The sequence below is a fragment of the Gobio gobio genome, assembly GCF_949357685.1.
Source record: "Gobio gobio genome assembly, chromosome: 1".
Lineage (NCBI taxonomy): Eukaryota > Metazoa > Chordata > Actinopteri > Cypriniformes > Gobionidae > Gobio > Gobio gobio.
The window spans coordinates 55,430,929-55,451,581 of record NC_137097.1 but is presented as its reverse complement, the minus strand read 5'-3'; the positions used below and the strand labels follow the sequence as shown (position 1 = coordinate 55,451,581).

At 44.8% G+C, this 20,653-nt stretch overlaps 1 protein-coding gene across 5 annotated transcripts in view; it reads left to right on the top strand.

Moving 5' to 3' along the window:
- Positions 1-26: 26 nt before the first annotated feature.
- nsfa (N-ethylmaleimide-sensitive factor a) overlaps positions 27-20,653 on the top strand; it is a 39,214-nt gene continuing 18,587 nt past the window's right edge. For 3 of the 5 annotated variants that reach the window (XM_079830837.1, XM_079830835.1, XM_079830836.1), the window contains exon 1: positions 27-350. In XM_079830837.1, the coding sequence (XP_079686963.1) occupies positions 339-350 (12 nt within the window). In that variant the 5' untranslated portion in view covers positions 27-338. Of the gene's footprint in view, positions 360-20,653 lie in introns of all 5 variants that reach the window. The other 2 variants (XM_079830838.1, XM_079830839.1) reach the window with 2 other exon arrangements.

The window sequence follows — 20,653 nt, the reverse complement described above, 5'->3', positions numbered from 1 at the left end:
ACCACCGACTCGGTTGAACGAACTGTTCAAACGAATCGATTCACATAAATGAGAGTCAGAGGCTGAATCCGAAATCGGCACATATACCCTCAAATAGGGCATTATTTGAGCGGACATCCATTTGTAGTGGTGTCCGATACCAGTGGAAGTTTTCGTTCACTCCTTCAAGTGAACTGTATTAGTGGACTAACGTAGGGAATAGTGAATGAGGGTGCGATTTCGGATTCAGACAGAAACTCATGCGCATGCGCAGCTCTCGCCTGTGTCGCTGTCCGCTACTGTAGTGCTGCTCTAGTACTGCGTGTGAAGCTCTCCCGAGCAGCATCACCAACGCAAACATGGCGACCCGGGTAAGATATGCTTCCATTTAAATGATTCAACGAATAAGCTTGTTTTTACTAGGAATTATCATATTAATTGAAATTTAACACGCTATTTCACCACAATCTCTCTCGAGAAGAGCTTTACCGTCTCTTTTTCAAAAACCAAACAAATAAATTTCCAGTTTGATGCCAATCACTGACATCGTACCTCAATGTAACCTGCCTACATACACACAGTAGCAGGTGCATTTCTGACCGAGATTGCAAATCTGCAGCGACATTGCTGGTGTTTGGTGTATCTTAGTATTCATAGCATGCTAATACGCAACTACCGCACAATGATACACGGGAAGCTTCGAACAAAAATAATAATAAACACACACGAGTCGAATCTCGGCGCTGGCTCGAGACTATTCATTTTCTAGCACTCGCATGCGTCGTGAAATAGAGGTGATTGGTTGTTTCTAGCCTGAGCCCGTCGGTAAACAGGCAAAAGATTAAAATAGAACCGACACGGTTGTCTATGCTGTAGCCCATCGATACGGTACAAGATGAACCAGCAGGCGGTTGTTTCATTATTAATTATTTAATAACGTTGATACGGATGTACGTTTACAGTAGAATGTACCGTATTTTCTGCTGCTGAACGCTGTCAGGAAGAGTGAAATGACACGAATGTGCTCGTTCAGCGGATTTAACCTTGACATGGCTCGCGTAATGCTCACATAAGCTCATCACACCAGTGTTTCTGCTTTGAGAGCTCGCGATGTATAACCTTGAGCAAGCCTACCATTTCCCCGTACAGAATGATGCATTCGCTTCAAAATGTCCACAGAAACACATTGCTCCCTCAATACGAATATTGAGTGTGCAAAGCTACAGCACTCTCTCTCTCTCTCTCTCTCTCTCTCTCTCTCTCTCTCTCTCTCTCTCTCTCTCTCTCTCTCTCTCTCTCTCTCTCTCTCTCTCTCTCTCTCTCTCTCTCTCTCTCTCTCTCTCTCTCTCTCTCTCCGTGCTGCAGGATGCAGCGCCATAGGTGGCAACGGTGCTTTGCTTGTCATTGTGAAAAATGCTTTTAAAATGCCATCGTTTTTGCAGTCTATGTGGGTAAACTGAGACTTCATATAGTATATAAAGCTATATATATATATATATATATATATATATATATATATATATATATATATATATATATATATATATATATATATATATATATATATATATATATACACACACACACACACACACACACACACACGTATGGTTGGCTATCTTTATGGGAATTCTCCATAGACGTAATGGTTTTTATATTGTACTATCTGTATATTTTATTCCCTTACACTAACCCTACCCCTAAATCACACAAAACTTAATACTCCTTCTGTTTGATTTATAAGCTTGTTTCCTCATGGGGCCCTTAATTTAGGTCCCCACATTGACACAAGTCCCCATGAGTCCGTGTGCATTCAGGGTGATGTCCCCACCGGGATAGAAAAAACATCTGTCACTGTTCTTAATGGCTTTAGTATGAAAGAGTTTAGAGAGGACATGCAATTGAAAAAGCAGGTGAAAGCTATTCAGAAATTTGTGAATGCCCTTCACACACCCACTATCAGCTGTGGGAAAAGCTGAACAAAGATGAATCAGACAGTGTCAATTGTTTATTAAGCCCATCATGTTCCCTGGTGTGATTCTACTCAAGGCAGAGTAAATCAAGATGAGAACGCGAAGAACGAATTATTCTATTATTACGATTGTTTTAGCTGAGATATGACTTTTGATTATGATGAGATATTTCTTGTATGCTGCAATGATCAAACCAGACCAAGCCATACAAACGCTGTGTGGGCATTCATCACCCACAGAGTTCAGCTCAGTGTTAAATGACTTAATACTTTCACTGCCTTCTTGAAGAGTATGTGAATGCAGTCTGGTTGTGTCTGTCATAATGCTGTTTAGATATATGTGCGATACAGTGGTTTCTGTTGTGATGAGTAAAAGGAAGAATATGAGATTATTTGTGCGTGTCTCCCTTGTGTAGGTAGCATTTCCCTTTAATTTCATTTCCCCTCCTTTAATTAAATGCTTCTTGCTTCTGTTTGTTCCACTAATATGCATCTCCTCTATTGAATCAAAAATGACTATACGATAAATCTTTTTATATTATTATATAGGCTTCTGTGTGCAGCAAAAAGTGGCATAAGCTCTGAAATAACAGCCAAGCTTTAAAGTATATTAAAACCGAATTAATAATTTACATTGTTGAGAAATCCGCTCCATCAGCCGTAGCTCTAATCAAAGGCCATGCATGACAAATTTTTTTATCGTTGTGCATGACACACAGCTAATTAAACAACTTCCTACGAGGTATCTTATCCATACATTTAAAACGGCATTGTGGCATTGATTTCCATTAAAGCAGACCATGATTGCTTCTTACTTCAATAACGCACATTTTGAAATCTTCAACATGCAATTATTTCTCATCAAGTGGCTAAATGCATGCCACTCGAGCCACAAAACTGATCAGAAGAGATTTAAAGTTCTCTCTCTCTGCCCAAGAAATCATAAATCTCCCACTGGGATAATTAACCCAGCATTAACCCAGACAACATTTATACATGGGTTTGGAATGGGCTGAAAAATGGGCTCAGTATGGGATTGGCTGTGGGTTTCATAATGGCCCCATGTTACAGTTTTTCTCAGTCGCTTTGGTACATTTCTCGTATCATCCTCGACATTTGCAAAATAGTAAGTGCATTTTTCAAAACAATTCGTACAAATTGCAAAACACCATGGATTACCTGCAAAAGCCAGTCTCTTGCTCAAAATCCTTAGTTCATCTCTCAAAAGTAAATATCTGTGTCAATGAACATGTCAGTGCCATCAGAATGACAAGTCCTTGTGTCATTGTGTACGGATAAGACAGTCAAAATGCTTAGTCATGTTGTCAATTTAACCGTGTACACTGGAGGGATGTTCTGATGTAAATATGGCTAAAGTTTTGATGACAATTATTGTTATTGTAGTGTTACACCTTAGTGTATGTGGGAGTTTGAATGCAAGAGACTGGACAAGATTCACATTTACGCTTTTACTGTTTGTACTGTAATTTGTTGACAGACCATGTCATTGCGAAACAGAAAGGAAAAGACAGCACTGCATAGCACAAAGAGAAAACCCCCCCCAAAAAAACTAAAGTAGAAATGTGAACATCTAACGGAAATGTATAGAAATATGCTTGACATATTATGACAACTTGTTCAACCATTTTGCATGTAAAGATTTATGCTATGAACTAATGGCTAAATGTTGTGGGGGGTGAGACTATTCAACAGAGTTCAACCCAATATAATACATTTTGATCAACATGACGTAAGCAATTGATAATGTAGGAAACAGCAGAGAATTGTACATAATCATTTGCCTGGATGTACCAAAGCATTTGCAACTTGTTCAAAGAAATTAGAAACTGGTTTTTTGATGTGCACAAGTGACACAATGATGTGAGAATTGAACAGGTAGTTTTGAGAATTTCAATTCTGATCTGAGAAATGTACCAAAGCGACTGAGAAAAACTGTAATTGCTCACATGGATTTTATATTGGATGTCACTTGCCACTAGGTGGGACCCAAGTGGACAACATGCACAAGACCCATCTCGGTCCCAGCTTAACCCAGTCAACATTTATATGTGGGGCCCATGTGGGTTTGAAACATAGACAGTTAAAAAATATGGACGTAGTGTCCGTGACGTCACCCATAGGCTTCTGAAGAGCAGTTTTGAAGCGTAAAGTAGGGTCGAGCTGGCCGTTGCTATCTTGGCAGCGCGTCACTCCCGGATAATAGAAAATGGGCAAAGAGGCGGGACGTGGGTGGAGCTGAAGTGACGCGATGACTAACAGACAGCAGATAAATGGCTATCCACCTGTCACTCGAAGTGGCCACGCCCTTAATTATGCAGAACTTTAATGCTTTATATAATGTAAACGAATGAGTTCACCCCCCTCACAGTTGTCAAAATTAGCGTATAGGCCAAAACCACAATTTGTACCAGGTTGTAAACATGCTTTATTCTGCTGTAAAGTTGGCCATTTTAACATGGGGCTCAATGAGATTCTGATCCCTTCTGGAGCCTGTCCCTAGCGGCCAGTCGATGAATTGCAGTTTATGTCACTTCCGTATTGGCTTCAAGAGAAACTGTGGGAGGTTGCCGCTTGGTTTGACATGGGCTGAAAAATGGGCTCAATATGGGATTGTCCACCGGTTCCATAATGGCTCCATGTTAATTGCCCACATGGATTTCATATAGGATGTCACTTGCCACTAGGTGGGACCCAAGTGGGCAACATGCACAAGACCCATCTCGGTCCCAGCTTTGAGAGAGAGAAAAATATATATTCTCGAAATGTTAGGAATTGCAAGTCATGATATAGCAGTGATATACATTTTACGAGAGGCTCATTTAATGCTGTTTTTATTCACTTTTCTTAATTTTCTTTATGCATTTTCTTTATTTTTCTATTTTTCTCAGAATGACTTTCAGTTAGCCTTCGATCAATTTGACAGGGAGTGTTTTGAGAAGAGGTTTTCGTTGTGATTTTGGTCCTATTCATTTTCATGTTTTGCACGCTATATGATATAAGGATCATCCTCCGTTAAGTGTAATACATCAGGGGCACAATCCATAACTCAAAGTAATACAAGTCGCCCCTGCGTCCCAGTGTAATCTAGTCTAGCTATCTGTGACGGCCAGAAATGTTTTGGTTGAAACCTTTGTTTGTCTGTTGATCTTAACTCTGTGATGTGTGCCACTTATGAAATTGGCACGTAAACTATAATGCTTAATCATACCCTCAGGGTAGATAAAGTCATTAGCTGGTTACAGGGGCTGTTGGATTCAACCCTGTGACTGGACGTCCTCTGTGCAGTCAGGAGTTTTTTTCCCCAACAGTATCGATCAGGCTTCTCCTCATTTCTCATTGAATATCTCTCCAGAGGCCCAACCTCATTAAACATGGAGAGTAGGGCTGCTTGAAATAGATTTTGACTCTGTCAACAGACAAATGAAATGGCACGCAGCATTTTATTTTGTTTATTTAGCGATTAATTATACTGCAGCGTCTTTGTTTCAAATCGTGTTGAGATTTTGGGGATGGACAATAGTTATTTTTGTAATGAATCCACTGAAGGCAAGTTTAACTGAACCCATGTCCAGATTTGTCCAAACAAATGCAAAATAAACAAAGGCTTGACTTGAACCATGACATACTTGAACAAATATAAACACATGGCACCAGACAATAGGAACATGAGGGCTATATACACAAAAACGAATGACCTGAAAGCAATAAACAATGAAAAAACACAACAGGAAACCACATGACTGGAACAACCAATGAAAACATAACACACATGAAGCAAAGGGAGCACATGCCATGAACAGGAAGCATGACTAGGATACATTTAAAATAAAAGACAAGAAAACATGAACAAAACCAAAAACAGATGTGACACTTTTCCTCTTCTTTTCTGATATCAAATGCACTACATATTAATATGTTTTTATATATTACTCACCAAGGCTGCATTTATTTGATACAAAATACAGTCAAATCAGTAATATTGTGAAACATTTTTACTATTTAAAGTAAGTGTATTTTATTTCAATATATTCTAAAATGTAATTCATTCCTGTGATGTCAAAGCTGAATTTTCAGCATCATTACTCCAGTCTTCAGTGTCACGTGATCTTTCAGAAATCAGTCTAATATGCCAATTTAGAAAATTATCAATGTTGAAAACATTTGTGCTGCAATATTTTTGTAAAAAACGTTTTTCTGGATTGTTTGATGAATAGAAAGTTCAAAAGAACAGCAATTATTTGTCACATTTGATCAAATTAATGCATTGATTTTAGCCAACTAGCCTAAATCTTTATCATGCACTCACACATTCGATATAGCTACTCCATGTATTCTTTTATAAAAAAATAATGTTTTGCTTTTTGTTTAGTCTCTCAGCTATCACGATGGCTTATTTAAGTGTGTTCACATATGATGTTCTTCAGCATGTGCATTAAACCCTATTAATCACCTTTCAAATGAGTGGGAAATGTACATATACATTTCCCTGCCATATCAGGGTTTGGTTTGCCTGTGATTTGCCTTTGCTGCTCCTTCAAGCACACATGCAGTTGATCCTGATTCTGCTCTGCATGCTGCCTCATGCTGCACACTCTATTGTTTCTCCACCACATGCAGTCTTCGGCTCAATGTGGTGCTGGCTGTCTCAACTGTTTGTCTTATGTCCTTTTGCCCTCCCTCTTGCTTGCGTGCATTCATTGGCCCCCAAGGTTGTAATATTTTTCAAGGTATGTATGCTTTCCGAATGCCCTCTGCCTCTGCTTGTCTCGCTTGCCAGATTGAGCTGTTCGCTTCACTTACACTAGCTTTCTGCTCGCTCTTAGTGTCCTGAGAGCTGACAGGCTGTAACCCCTGTTGCTATGACCCTTCTTGGTAGCAACGGTTCGAGGGAGCGCTACAGCGGTACAATGCCTAAACTAGGTCACAATGCCATCGGCATAAACCGATAACAACTCAAGATCATCTGTCTGTGTTCTCACTCTCAGGACAAATAAAGGTTCATTTGAGGTTGAACACTAAAGGGCCAACTAAAATGACTGAATGGTGTGAGGGCCTGTGGTGAGTTTATTGTGCATGCTGGCAGGGAGCCATGGATTATTGCTTTTCTGACTTGCAACTAAAGTAGGTGTAATTGTTGAACTGCTCTTCATTAACCGGATTATGTCAGCCTGTTGAGTTAACAACACCCAGGCTTTGAATCAGATACAAATCCTCAAAAAGCCATTTAGTGTCCTTTAGTTCTGCCTTTTGGCCTCACAACTGGAATACTGCTAAAAGACAATAATTTGTATGGAATATTGCAGTGTTTATTATAAATGATTTATCTGTGCATATCATTTTTTAAAGGGTTAGTTCACCCAAAAATGAAAATTCTGTCATTAATTACTTACCCTCATGTCGTTCGACACCCGTCAGACCTCCGTTCGTCTTCGGAACACAAATGAAGATATTTTAGTTGAAATCTGATGGCTCTGAAAGGCCTCCATTGGCACAATGCACGGTTCACTCTCAAGACCCTTAAAAGGTACTAAAGACGTCGTTACAAAGTCCATCTCACTACAGTGGTTCTACAATAACTTTATGAATCGGCGAGAATAGTTTTTGTGCGCAAAAAAACCCCTAAATAACGACTTATATTGTGATGACGATTTCAAAACACGGCCTCATGAAGCTTCGAAGCGTTATGAATCAGTGAGTCGAATCATGATTCAGATCGCGTGTCAAACCGCCAAACTGCTGAAATTTGGCGATCCAAACTGCTCATTCGACTGCTCGATTCGAACGGAGGTCTTACGGGTGTCGACCGACATGAGAGTAAGTAATTAATGACAGAATTTTCATTTTTGGGTGAACTAACCCTTTAAGTCTTTAATCAGAAACATTAACTTCCCCTCCTCCTTACAACGTCATCTGTTCTCGACTCTGATGATGTGTTCACCGGCGTGAGTTCGGGACAATAATCCCTCCCTTCCAGCAACCTGTCAATCATACAAGATTAGCAAACAACTATCCAAACAATTTTCGATACAAAAAGAGAGTCCTGTCCTAAATTTTTTCTCGTTCGAGAAGCCGTCACACTTGGCTATATGTCACAACAGGGGGGGAAAAAGATGATCGCAACTTCTGTTTCATGTCGACATGTCGACTAACGGACTGATATCTCGGTAAGACGTTATAATAAAGTTGTATTAGTTAACATTAGTTAACATGAACCAACTATGAACAACACCTCTGTTCAGCATTAGTTAATCTTTGTTAGTTCATAAAAATCCAGCTGTTCATGGTTTGTTCATGTTAGTTCACAGTGCATTAACCAATGTTAGCAAGATTTTAATAATGTTGAAATTAACATGAACAAAGATAAATAAATGCATTAGTTCGTTATTAGTTCATGTTAACCAATTTAGTTAACTAATGAACCTTATTGTAAAGTGTTACCAATATCTCTGACTGCGTTTATGTGCAACAATAATGTGATTATTTCCAATAATCAGAATAAGGGCTTAAAGGTCCCATGGCATGAAATTTTCATTTTATGAGGTATTTCAACATTAATATGAGTTCCCCTAGCCTGAATATTGTCCCCAAGTGGATAGAAATGTTGATCGGTGTAAACCCGAGTTCTGGCTGTCTCTCTCTGCCTTTGAGAAAATGACAGGCCAGACGAGCCAATCCTGAAGTCTCCTGGTTTGACGTCCAAGCAGGAACGGTTACCTCCCTTTCCTCCGCCCAGAGAATCTGCCACACCCATGCAAACACTCGAGATCATTAACGTTACTTGTGAACGAGTGAACACTGGCAGTTTCTCAGTGTTTGGATGTACAAATGAAAACAGAAGTCTTTCTTCAGTTCCTTCTGATCTGTGATCATTGATTTCTTATGTGTAGCTTATTATTTATTATTTGTGGACACGCAGCGGCTTCTCTCTCTCCCGACAGAACGGTGTTTTCGTGTTTTCTATCTTGTGAGTCAGTGTTTTTGTACGTCCTTGTCGCGTCTATCTGTTCTAAAATGTGCATACAGTCTTTTCTGTTTAACATCAGCAGTCACATCTTTAGAGATAAACTTCACGCACGCCGAAGCTCGGCCTACAACATCCCCGACCCCCAGTACTGCATCTGGCCCACAGCGGAGGCACCAAACGCGGCGTGAGATTAAGTTGAAGGAGGGTAAGCGTGAGGGTATCTGGCTAGGCTAGCCAGCTTTCCCCACAATAAACTGGATTACATTCGATTACAGCTGTTGTGTCTTTGTTTGCGCTGTGTAACGTTACTCAATGCGCGTCAATGACGCTATTCATATGATTGGAACATATCTAGAAATAATGCTATACTCAACACTTACTAACTCGTTCATCTCGCTGTAATGGTACATTGCATGTGTTACAAAGTTGGTAGAATAATGATGAAGAGGACTCGGTGTGACTGGGACTCGTGTTTATTCAGAACTCTCAGATACAAACACAATAAACTCGCGCTGACTGACAGCGCTCTCATAACTCAGTAGTTACTATAAATAACTTTGTTAGCAATCGCTTCGTCTCCGTGATGTCCGGTTCGCGAACGAATCATTCTTTTGAATCGGTTCTTTTTAGTGAACCGAACCAGTTCACCAAATCGGACTGAATCGTTCTAAACGGTTCGCGTCTCGAGTCAGCGCTGATCCATAATTTACTAAAGTTACTAACTTTCTGACATGAGTGACAGCCCCTCCGACTAGAAATAAACTAATAACCTGAAGTATATGCTAGTAACTACAACAGTTCACCCTGAACTGAGACATGCTGAGAGAACTGATGAGAAGTGAACACAGGTCCATCCGTCTCTCTGGCAGACTCGTGCCTGCTCGTGCCTCGTTAAACCACGCCCCCTCCGCTCATTTAAAATGCAAAGATGTCAGCCAATCACAACAGTGGGCGTTTTTACTGAAGTCTCACAGCAGACACGCCTCTTGAAGCAGGGCATTCAGCCACAGGGCAAACAGCAGTATAGAAAAAATGCCTTTTATTTCTAAATTATGACATTTTATGATGTAAAAATCATACTAATAATATAAGTACACCTCAGAAAACACTATAAAATAATAGAAAAATGCCATGCCATGGGACCTTTAAACACAGTAAGATATTTACATGACACAAGCAAACCTCTTTTTCAATATTCTGATCATTTACCAAGAAATGTAGTTATTCTTACCGCCATTATTTACATATAACTGGCATATTATTCACATAGCCCAATGTACAGCATAAACTATGAACACACATACAGCAGGTGTGTTACTGGCCACTGTTTTAATCTATTTACATCAAACGCAAAACACATTTCTATGAACGTATTGGATTTGTGTCTTCATTTCGATGTTTGTGACCATAAATATACTGCATTATATTAATGTTGCACAACGTTGTCAACATGAACTACCACTATGTTTACGGATATGTGCATGAAAAAGTCATCCATGTAACGGAAGCACTTGTGAAAAAATTTTACCTTAAGGGAAACAACAGCTTGTCACTGGGGAAGTACACTTAAAGGGACAACTTTGTACCTTATATTCCCCTAAACTTTTTTATACCTTAGAGTATTATTATGTAGCCTTAAAGTGCTACTATGAGCCTGTCAGTGGTAAAGAAACAAAATGTCCCTATGAGGGTACTGCTCAGTGACAAGGACCCCTAAAGGTATGATTTTTTTAATTTTATTTTTTTAATGAGAATGCATATCAGACTTTTCAGAATGTCAGTTTAGGTTGCATTTTCTTTGATCCAAGGTTTATTTGTATTAAGTTTTTTTTTTTTTTTCATCTTGTGCTATTATGTAGGCAAGTGTTCCTCATTACTTACAGAAAAGCATTGCCATGTTGTTCAATTGTTCAATCACTGCAAAAGAATAATGTAACAATTAGCACCAGAATCTTTAGGATAATTAATACAAAATCTTTATGATTTTAATACAAAATCTCTGAAATTTCTCTGAAAATGTGCCGAGGACCGTGAAACATTCATGAGTCATTTTCTTTGTCTGCACCATCTAACAGCCCTTAGTTCCATTTAGTTAATTCAATCAAAACTTGGCTTTGGTAATTAAACAATTAGCTGATTACCCTGTTATTAAGATCTACTGGCCAGTTATTTTAGTTTTTTATTTTGCCAAAGATTGGTCATTGTTAGTTCATAATAATGCAATGTTAAAGGCACAATATGTCAGATTCTAGGATTAAAATATCCAAAAACTACTTAAACAATGTTTTATATTTTGTTGGCTTGTGTACTTACATTATCCCAAATGTTTCCAGCAATGTTTAAATCCAGAGAAATCAGCCGTTTTAACCAGTGTTACTGACCGAGTCATTGCGTTGCCTGTAAATGACATCATGTCCGCGTTACCTTCAAGTTCCGGTTTTACTTCTGTGGAAACCATGAAAACGATACTCGGTTACTTAACGTAACCTCGGTTCTCTCTAGAAGAGGGAACGAGTATTGCGTAAGTTCCTTACGCTACGGGAAAGTATTCTTTCTTCGAGATTTCTGAAAAACCCAAAATTATCCTTAATTTTGTAACATTGTCAACGCAGTGCGGCAGCCTGGCAGACCATAGCAGGCTATTCCAGCGTGCTATTGGCTGCTCTGCTGGCAACTGCAGCAGCCTATCGGTGAGCCCGCGTGACGTGGCGACCAATGAGGGCGCTTCGCGCCCACCTGGCTTCATTTGCCTACAGGTGGGGCGTGGCCACGTGTATATAAGCAGGGCTCACGGGCTGCATATTCGGTTTTCGTAGTTCTGAAGCGTAAAAGCCCGCGGGGCGCACGGCAAGGAACGCAATACTCGTTCCCTCTTCTAGAGAGAACCGAGGTTACGTTAAGTAACCGAGTATCGTTCTCTTACGAGAGGTTCTCTCGTATTGCGTAAGTTCCTTACGCTACGGGAACATATTGTCAACGCCGTGCGCGCCTCGCATACAGCATATGTATCCCAGGGAACCGGGGAAAAAACACTGCTCGGGCAGGGTGGCCGGTAAAGGAAACGGGCCACCACATATACGGACACTTCATTTGAACTGACGGGTGGTTACAACAGGTGGTTACAACACCCTGTCCCATGAATGAGGGAACGGCACCTGCCGGTCTCCTTCAAATTCACCACACCTTGTCTCATGAATGAGGGAACGGCAACGCCGGTCGCCTTCAAATTCACAATATCTTGTTATATGAGTGAGGTAACGGCACCGCCGGTCACCTTCAAACTCACAACAGCTCGTCTCGTAAATGAGGGAACAGCACCGCCGGTCTCCTTCAAATTCACATGAGCCTAGTACCGAACTTACTACCAGTATGTGAGCTATGTCTGCGCAGAATCACTGGGCAGAACCAACAGCCCTATTGAACTGATAACACTTTCGCCTGTAAGGCAGGAACTTCCAGATTGTAAAATCTCACGAACGTAGACGGGGAGGCCCAGCCTGCCGCCATACAGATATCGTGGATGGAAATCCCTCTGGCCCAAGCCCACGAAGAGGCCATGCCTCTGGTGGAGTGTGCTCTGACACCTAGCGGGCACTGCAGGTGTTTGGAAGCGTATGCAGTTGCAATCGCGTCCACTATCCACCTGGACAGGGTCTGTTTCGAGGAGGCGAGACCTTTTGCGCGCCCTCCAAACGAAACAAATAGCTGCTCAGAACGCCTGAAGGCGGCGGAGCGTGTGACATAAACCCTCAATGCCCTGACAGGGCAGAGGATATTGCCACCGTCCCCCTCGTCGGATGCTGGCAGAGCCGAGAGGGAGATAATCTGCGCCCTGAAGGGAGTGCCGATCGCTTTGGGGACATAACCATGCCTCGGTCTGAGAATGACCTAGAGTCATTAGGACCGAACTCCATACACGTCGGGCTCACTGAGAGCGCGTGTAGATCCCCCACGCGTTTCACTGAAGCCAGAGCTGTCAGGAACGCGGTTTTTAGCGAAAGGAACCTTGGTTCCACAGTCTCGAGCGGTTCAAAGGGATGAGCCTTCAGGGCCTCTAGGACCAAGGCCAGATCCCATTTAGGAACCAAAGGGGGCCGCGGGGGATTCATCCGTCTGGCTCCTCTGAGGAAACGGATGATGAGCTCGTTCCTTCCTAGCGTGCTACCTAGCGTCGTCTGAGCGAACGCTGCTATAGCCGCCACATACACTTTGAGCGTGGAAGGGGACCTGCCCAGTTCCAAAAGCTCTTGGAGGAAGGAGAGCACCCGCTGGACCCCACATTGCTGTGGGTCCAATCCCTTGGAAACACACCACTCAGTGAACACCGACCACTTAGAACTATATAACCGCCTCGTCGAGGGGGCTCTAGAGTGTGAAATCGTGTTCATAACCCCTTCGGGCAGGTCAACGGGTATCCGTTGGTCACCCATACATGCAGAGACCATCGCTCTGGATGGGGATGCCAAACTGACCCTCCTGCTTGAGAGAGGAGGTCTGCTCTCAGCGGAACTGGCCAGGGGGGTGAGTGCGACAGCTTCACCAGCTCTGGGTACCAAATCTGGTTCTCCCAGCGCGGCGCTATAAGGAGCACCGGGCGGCGCGTCTCCCTGATTTTCGCTATGACCTGGGGCAATAGGGAAATCGGCGGGAAAGCATACAGCGGGAGGCTGGGCCAAGGTTGGGACAGCGCATACTCGCTTTTGGACAGAAACTTCGGGCAGCGGGCGTTCTCTTTTGTTGCAAAGAGGTCGAGCTCCGCTCTGCCGAATAGGCGCCATACCAGCTGGACTGTCTGGGGGTGCAGGGACCATTCTCCTGAGAGAATGAGGCCCCTGGACAGCTTGTCCGGGCCCACATTGAGGTGGCCCGGTACGTGCGCAGCTCTCAGCGAGCGCAGCGAGCTGTCTGCCCACACGAGCAGGCGTTCTGTCAGATTGCCCAGACACCTGGACCTGACACCGCCCTGCCGGTTCACGTAGGACACCACAGTGGTATTGTCCGACCGGACCAACACGTGGTGTCCTCGTATAAGCGGGAGAAACTGCTTGAGCGCGTTCTCTACCGCTATCATCTCCAAACAGTTTATGTGTAGGAGCTTTTCTCCGCTCGACCAGAGGCCCGAGGCTGATCTGCCCTCGAAAACGGCGCCCCAACCCGTGGTGGAGGCGTCCGTAGAGATGACCTTGCGGTGTGAGATGGCTCCCATCGTCACTCCCCTCTGGTACCAGTCGGCTACTAACCAGGGCTCTAGGCTGAAACACAGCTCTGAGTCACTCTGATCCTGAAGCCTCCGGACGCCCAGGCTCTGTGAGGCACTCGGGCGTTTAACCAGCATTGCAGCGGGCGCATGCGCATTAAGCCCAGCTGGAGCACAGCTGCAGCTGAGGCCATACGTCCCAGCATCCTCTGAAAGAGCTTGAGAGGTGCGATTTTGCCCGGCCGGAAGTACTCAGCCATGCGCTGAACTTGGCGCGCGCGTTGGGGTGACAGGTGGGCTGACATTGCCACAGTGTCCAGATTCAAACCCAGAAATGAGGTTGATTGCGTGGGCACTAATGAGCTCTTGGTCCAATTGACCGTGAGCCCCAGGCTGTCCGGATGGCTGAGCAGCATTGCCCTGTGGGCAAGGAGCTCGGCCTCTGACTGCGCCAGGATGAGCCAATCGTCCAGATAGTTCAACACTCGCATCCCTCGACTTCTCAGAGGAGCGAGGGCCGCTTCCATGCACTTCGTAAATGTACGGGGTGCTAGTGACAGGCCGAACGGAAGGACGGTGTATTGATAAGCCTGGCCGTCGAAGGCGAATCGTAAGAATGGCCTGTGACGTGGCGTTATCTTGATTTGAAAATATGCATCTTTCAAATCTAGGGAGATTAGCCAGTCTCTCGGGCGAGTATGCGCGAGGATCTGCTTGGTCGTGAGCATCTTGAACGATCTTCTCATAAGAGCTTTGTTCAGACGCCTCAGATCCAGAATCGGTCTGAGCGACCCATCCCTTTTTGGCACGAGAAAATACCGGCTGTAAAAGCCTAACTCGCTCATAGAATGGGGAACCGGTTCTATAGCCCCTTTGCACAGCAGCGTGGCTATTTCTGCTCGAAGTAGATGTGCTACTTCCTCGCTCACTCTCGTCTCTGTACGCGCACAGAAGCGCGGAGGGTGGCGAGCGAACTGCAGAGTGTAGCCGTGCTTCACTGTTTTCAGCACCCATTCTGATACACCTGGAATGGCTTCCCACGCTCTCGCGTGTGCCACACGGGATAGAACGGCCTCCGGGCTCAAAACGCCGCGCTTCGCGGGTTTGACGGCCTGTATAGGAGGGGCGGGCGCAGTGCGCGCGCTCTCTGTGCTGTGGGCCAGCCGATCGCTCTCGATGGCTGGCCGCCTTACACACTGTATCTCTGCCGCTTCGAGCGGGGAGTGGCTTGTGTGTGGCCCTACACTCGTCGTTCCGGCCACCTTGGGCGGAGAACAAATGGTGTGTGGCGCGGCGCATGGCGCCGGGGGCAGAATGTTCGCGAAAATGTGTGAGCGCGTTTGAGCGGGCACAACTCTTACGCGTGGAACATGACCGGTTAAGAGTGGCTGTGTGACAGCGCGTGTGGTGATTAGGCGTGGGCGCAAATAAGCGGACACGTGACCTAACTCTAGCACTCGAGCGGCCGGTGGCCGCTTTATGTGAGTGAGAGACACGGGATTTGTGGTGCTTGGGTGCAGGGGTGAACACAAAAGTGGGCACGTTTACTGCATTTGAAAACACATACGGCGTGAGCCGTGCAACCAGAAATAAAAGCAACTTCGTGATTTCTCTCGTTCGTCGTAAAACGGCGGTTGTAGACAGGCGAGAGGGCAGTTTTGCCGGCTCGTTGGCTGCGTGAGAGCCATCTGCAGCAGCCACAGGAGTGGGGGCTGACAGGAAGAAGAGTTTTGACGGTGGTCCGGCCACGGCGGGACTTAACCGTCACTTCCCCCTTCTGCTAGGAGGACTTTGGAGGGGCTTCAGTTGGAAACAAGCGAGAGGGCGAGTCCGCCGGCTCGTAGGCTGCGTGGAAAACATCTGCAGTAGCCACAGGAGTGGGGACTGACAGGAAAACAGAGTTTTAACGGTGGTCCGGCCGCAGCGGGACTTAACCGTCTATTCTCTCCTTATGTATAGACGCCCAAAAATACTTGAGCGCCACGTGGTGCAAGTTAGCTTTCTTTATGTAAGAAAAGCTGGCCGCGAGCCCGGGGAAGCGGACAGTAAACATTTTTATCTGCCGCGAGAGCTGGGCTCGAACTCGGGTCTCCGGCGTTTCAGCCGCTGATTTTGCCACTGTGCTACCGGGAGGGACACAATAGCGTTCAGTTAGCGCGAACATACGGCAGTACGTCCTCGTGCTTGTTGGCAGTCGTGCGTGCATAAAGACAGGCTCGTTACTGCAATAGTAATATTTCCAGCCGCCTGAACTGGAGAGGGGGCTGAGAAATGCTAGAGAAAGGCGGTTCGTCCGGCCACAGCGGGACGAAAACACCCTCTGTTAATTTTCCGGTGAGTGCGGCGCGCACGCGCGCGCTGAACATGCTCGTGACCGTGCGCACTCTCATTCCTTGTGAACGGCGCAATCTGCGCGGTCCAACAGGGGGGAGTGCGGGTTCGTTGGAGAGCATATGTCAGCGTCATGTCTCATGACGGCGTTTGTTCGCTGGCGTGCGTGTCTTAACAGGCTCGTGTACAGCAATATGAACAATTCCAGTCGCCTGAACTCATGAGGGGACTGAGAAATGTGCGCGAGGGTGGAACAGCTCTCTTGTAACGTAAAGAGAGCTGCAGGACCGTCCGATTCTGCCATCCCTTGTATGTAAGCGGCGCATTAGCGCGGCATGAACAGAGGGGGGAGGAGGCTCGCTCCGAGACCGTTCATTTGTACCATCCCTTGCAAGCGGCGCGGTGGCGCGGCTTGAACAGAGGGGGAGGAGGCTCGCTCCGAGACCGTTCATTTCTACCATCCCCCGCAAGCGGCGCGGTGGCGCGGCTTGAACAGAGGGGGAGGAGGCTCGCTCTGAGACCGTTCATTTCAACCATCCCTTATAAGCGGCGCGGTGGCGCGGCTTGAACAGAGGGGGGGGGGAACAGCGGAGTGAAGTCATCATAAAACTGCTCGAGTCGAGCCCGCAGGGTCGACATAGAGAGTTCCTCGCACTCGGGGCAATCGCCCGCGAGGAGTGCGGCGGCGGCGTGGTCACGGCCCAGACAGAGAGCGCAGACACGTGGCGGTCTCTGGTGCTGAGCTGCACGTGGCACGAGCCGCAGGTGGAACGAGGCGTTTTGATAAAAACGCTCGTGCTCTTTTATGAAATGTGTGACGCAACGGCGAGAACACGTGCAATGAAAGGATATAATGCTGCCGGATAGCAGAGCAGGCACGGATGGCTGAAGGTGGCGCGATGCTGCCGGCTTCTTCAGGCGCTGTCCTCTGCTTGCTCGTCTGCACGTTCAACGGCGGCGGGTTCCAGATCCAGCGATGCGAAGGGCTTCGCTGAAGAAAAGAAAATCGAATATGCAGCCCGTGAGCCCTGCTTATATACACGTGGCCACGCCCCACCTGTAGGCAAATGAAGCCAGGTGGGCGCGAAGCGCCCTCATTGGTCGCCACGTCACGCGGGCTCACCGATAGGCTGCTGCAGTTGCCAGCAGAGCAGCCAATAGCACGCTGGAATAGCCTGCTATGGTCTGCCAGGCTGCCGCACTGCGTTGACAATGTTACAAAATTAAGGATAATTTTGGGTTTTTCAGAAATCTCGAAGAAAGAATACTTTCCCGTAGCGTAAGGAACTTACGCAATACGAGAGAACCTCTCGTAAGAGAACACCAAAGATGCTTTAATTTCTAATGTGTTTTAACCTTTATTGACAGAAAATGAGTCATTGTTATATAGCTCAACACGGTTAGTCTTATTGTTTAAAGGGTTAGTTCACCCAAAAATGAAAATGACCCCTATGTTTTACTCACCCTCAAGTCATCCTAGGTGTATATGACATTCTTCTTTCAGACAAAAGAGTTATATTAAAAAAAGTCCAGGCTAATCCAAGCATTATTATAGCAGTAATTGTTGCTCTGTTTTTGAAGTCCATAAAAAATGCACCTGTCCGTCGAATAACATGTTCCACGCGGCTCTGGGGTGTTAATAAAGGCCTTCTGAAGCGAATCGATGCGTTTGTGTAAGAAAAATATCCATATTTAAAACTTTGTAAAGTAAAGTTTCGGCCGACCGCCTTCCGTATTCAATTTATGGAAGTACACTTTAAGGCCGTGTGTCCACCAAAGCGTTTTTTCACGCAGTTGGCTGGCGTATTCAATTGTTTTCAATGGGAGCGCCGCATTTTTAGAACGCCATGAGCGTAACGCGGTGCTGAAAGAGTATTTCATGCTCAAGCGCTGAGCGCTCAGCGTTTTTTTACCGGTCGCCGAGAGTTGAAGAATGTTCAACTTTGAGTAAAACGCAGGGCTCATCACTGTCACTTCACCCAGCCGTCCAATCACAGTGGAGGAGGGGCGGGATAAATACAACACCAACCAACTGCAATATTCTACTCGTACTGTTCAACGTCAACAGATGAAAACAAGCAGTATAATAACGGAACAAAATAATTTAAAACAAGAGCCAGAGCAAATACTTTACATTGTATCAGCATTTTTATATAGAATCAATACAGAAACAAACTATCTGTGAAATGAGATACTAGTAACACTTCAACGGATATTCCGTATCATAACAAGCAAAGAGTCTCAACTGAAAATAAAGCTGCGCTGCCAAAACGCTCTCAAGCGCCCACAGCGAGACGTTTTCAGCAGAGCGCCGAGCGTTTTCAGCCGGCTAAAAATGCTTTGGTGGACACACGGCCTTAGTGTTGAAAGTGCCTCTGCCGATCGAAAGACAAACGCGACCAGGTACGCTCGTCATGACGTCACGTACTTTCAATTTAGAAAATAAAAAGGTCCTATCAACAAAGGCAAATGGAATGCAAAAACTTTGAAGCTCAATAAATCACAAAACTGCTCAGAATCTTGGACGTGGCTAGACTTAAAATTTCCAACACAAAGAACTAAAAACACATGTGTAGAGGAAATAACAGCATTATAGAACGCAGAAATAATGTTTCTTCTGATCTACCATGAGTGAAATGAGATCGACCACAGGCCACAAACTCAGAAATAACAAACCAAAAGCCCCAACCCATCTTGAATTGCGAGATGGCACTTTCAACACTTTTCCATGGAAGGCGATCATTTTCCACGGAAGGCGATCGGCTAGAACTTTACTTGATAAAGTTTTAAATATGCATATTTTTCTTACACAAATGCATCGATTCGCTTCAGAAGGCATTTATTAACACCCCAGAGCCGTGTGGAGCATGTTATTCGACGGACAGATGCATTTTTTATGGACTTCAAAAACAGAGCAACTATTATTTCAATTCTAATGCTTGGATTAGCCTGGACTTTTGTAATATAACTCCGATTGTATTCGTCTGAAAGAAGAATGTCATATATACCTAGGATGACTTGAGGGTGAGTAAATCATGGGCTAATTTTCATTTTTGGGTGAACTATCCCTTTATATCTCTAGTTTACTTGATTTACTGCGAATTAGGGCTGCAACGACGCGTCGACGTCGTCGATGACGTCGACTACGAAAACGCACGTCGACGCGTCGGCGGCACATTATTTACGTTCTAGAATGGAACAGAAGATCTAGAATAATGGCAGCTTCTGCTCCCGGGCATAGTGAAAATTATCATTTATCATATAAAGCCAGACCGCGACATTCAAAAGTGTGGGAGTACTTTAAACAGAAGCCGAGTAAAACTGTGCTTTGTTACGCTCTGTAACGCCGGTTTCACACTGCGCGCGCAGGCAGAGCAGAAGCTGTGCGCGTGGAGAGCGGGAGCTTTCACACTGCCAATCAGTGTTGCCAAGTCCGCTTTTTTCCGCGGAATTGGGCTACTTCTACACTGTTGCCGCGGGCTGTGTCTCATGTCCGCGGGTTGAAGCAAAAAAACACACATATTTAACACCCCGAACGCGATGTTTACCAGAGAACCTCCCCGAAACGCGATTGGGCTTGTTTTGGGCTTGTTTTGAGTAACGAATGCGTGGGTTTTGTTGTGTAAACCTGGCAACCCTTCCAGTGTTCTCTCGCGCAGCTGAACCGTGGCGCGTGTATTGCAACAGACGGTCACATTTTCCGGGGTTCTTCTCCGACCCCAGTACGTCTCGTGCGTTTATTTATTATGGGCTGCATATATCTGCTGTTAATGCGACCTGGTTCCCCTCTGTCCCAAACACATATGCATAAAACATGCTGTATATAGGTAGTTTACATGATTAAAGTAACATTAAAGTTAAGATATGCCTCTAGCTTTAATCATTTAAATGTGTCTTTGAAGTTTGGGCAAAAACTTCTGGCAGCTTTAGTCGTTGTTTATGCACATGTATCTTCAAAATAGACGACTAGTTATACTATATTAAAACTATGCTGAAAGCTCCTGTATGTGAACCTTTTGCAGATAAATACAAGTGCATTTTCGTTTACTATTGACACAAATCAATAAGTAAATCATACTCAACTACTAGCCTATAGTAAACAACTTTTCCTAATTAGGCCTACTCTGTATACATTTTATGATGAATAGTATCATTATATATTATGTTTAAAAAGCTTCTTGTGTTCATA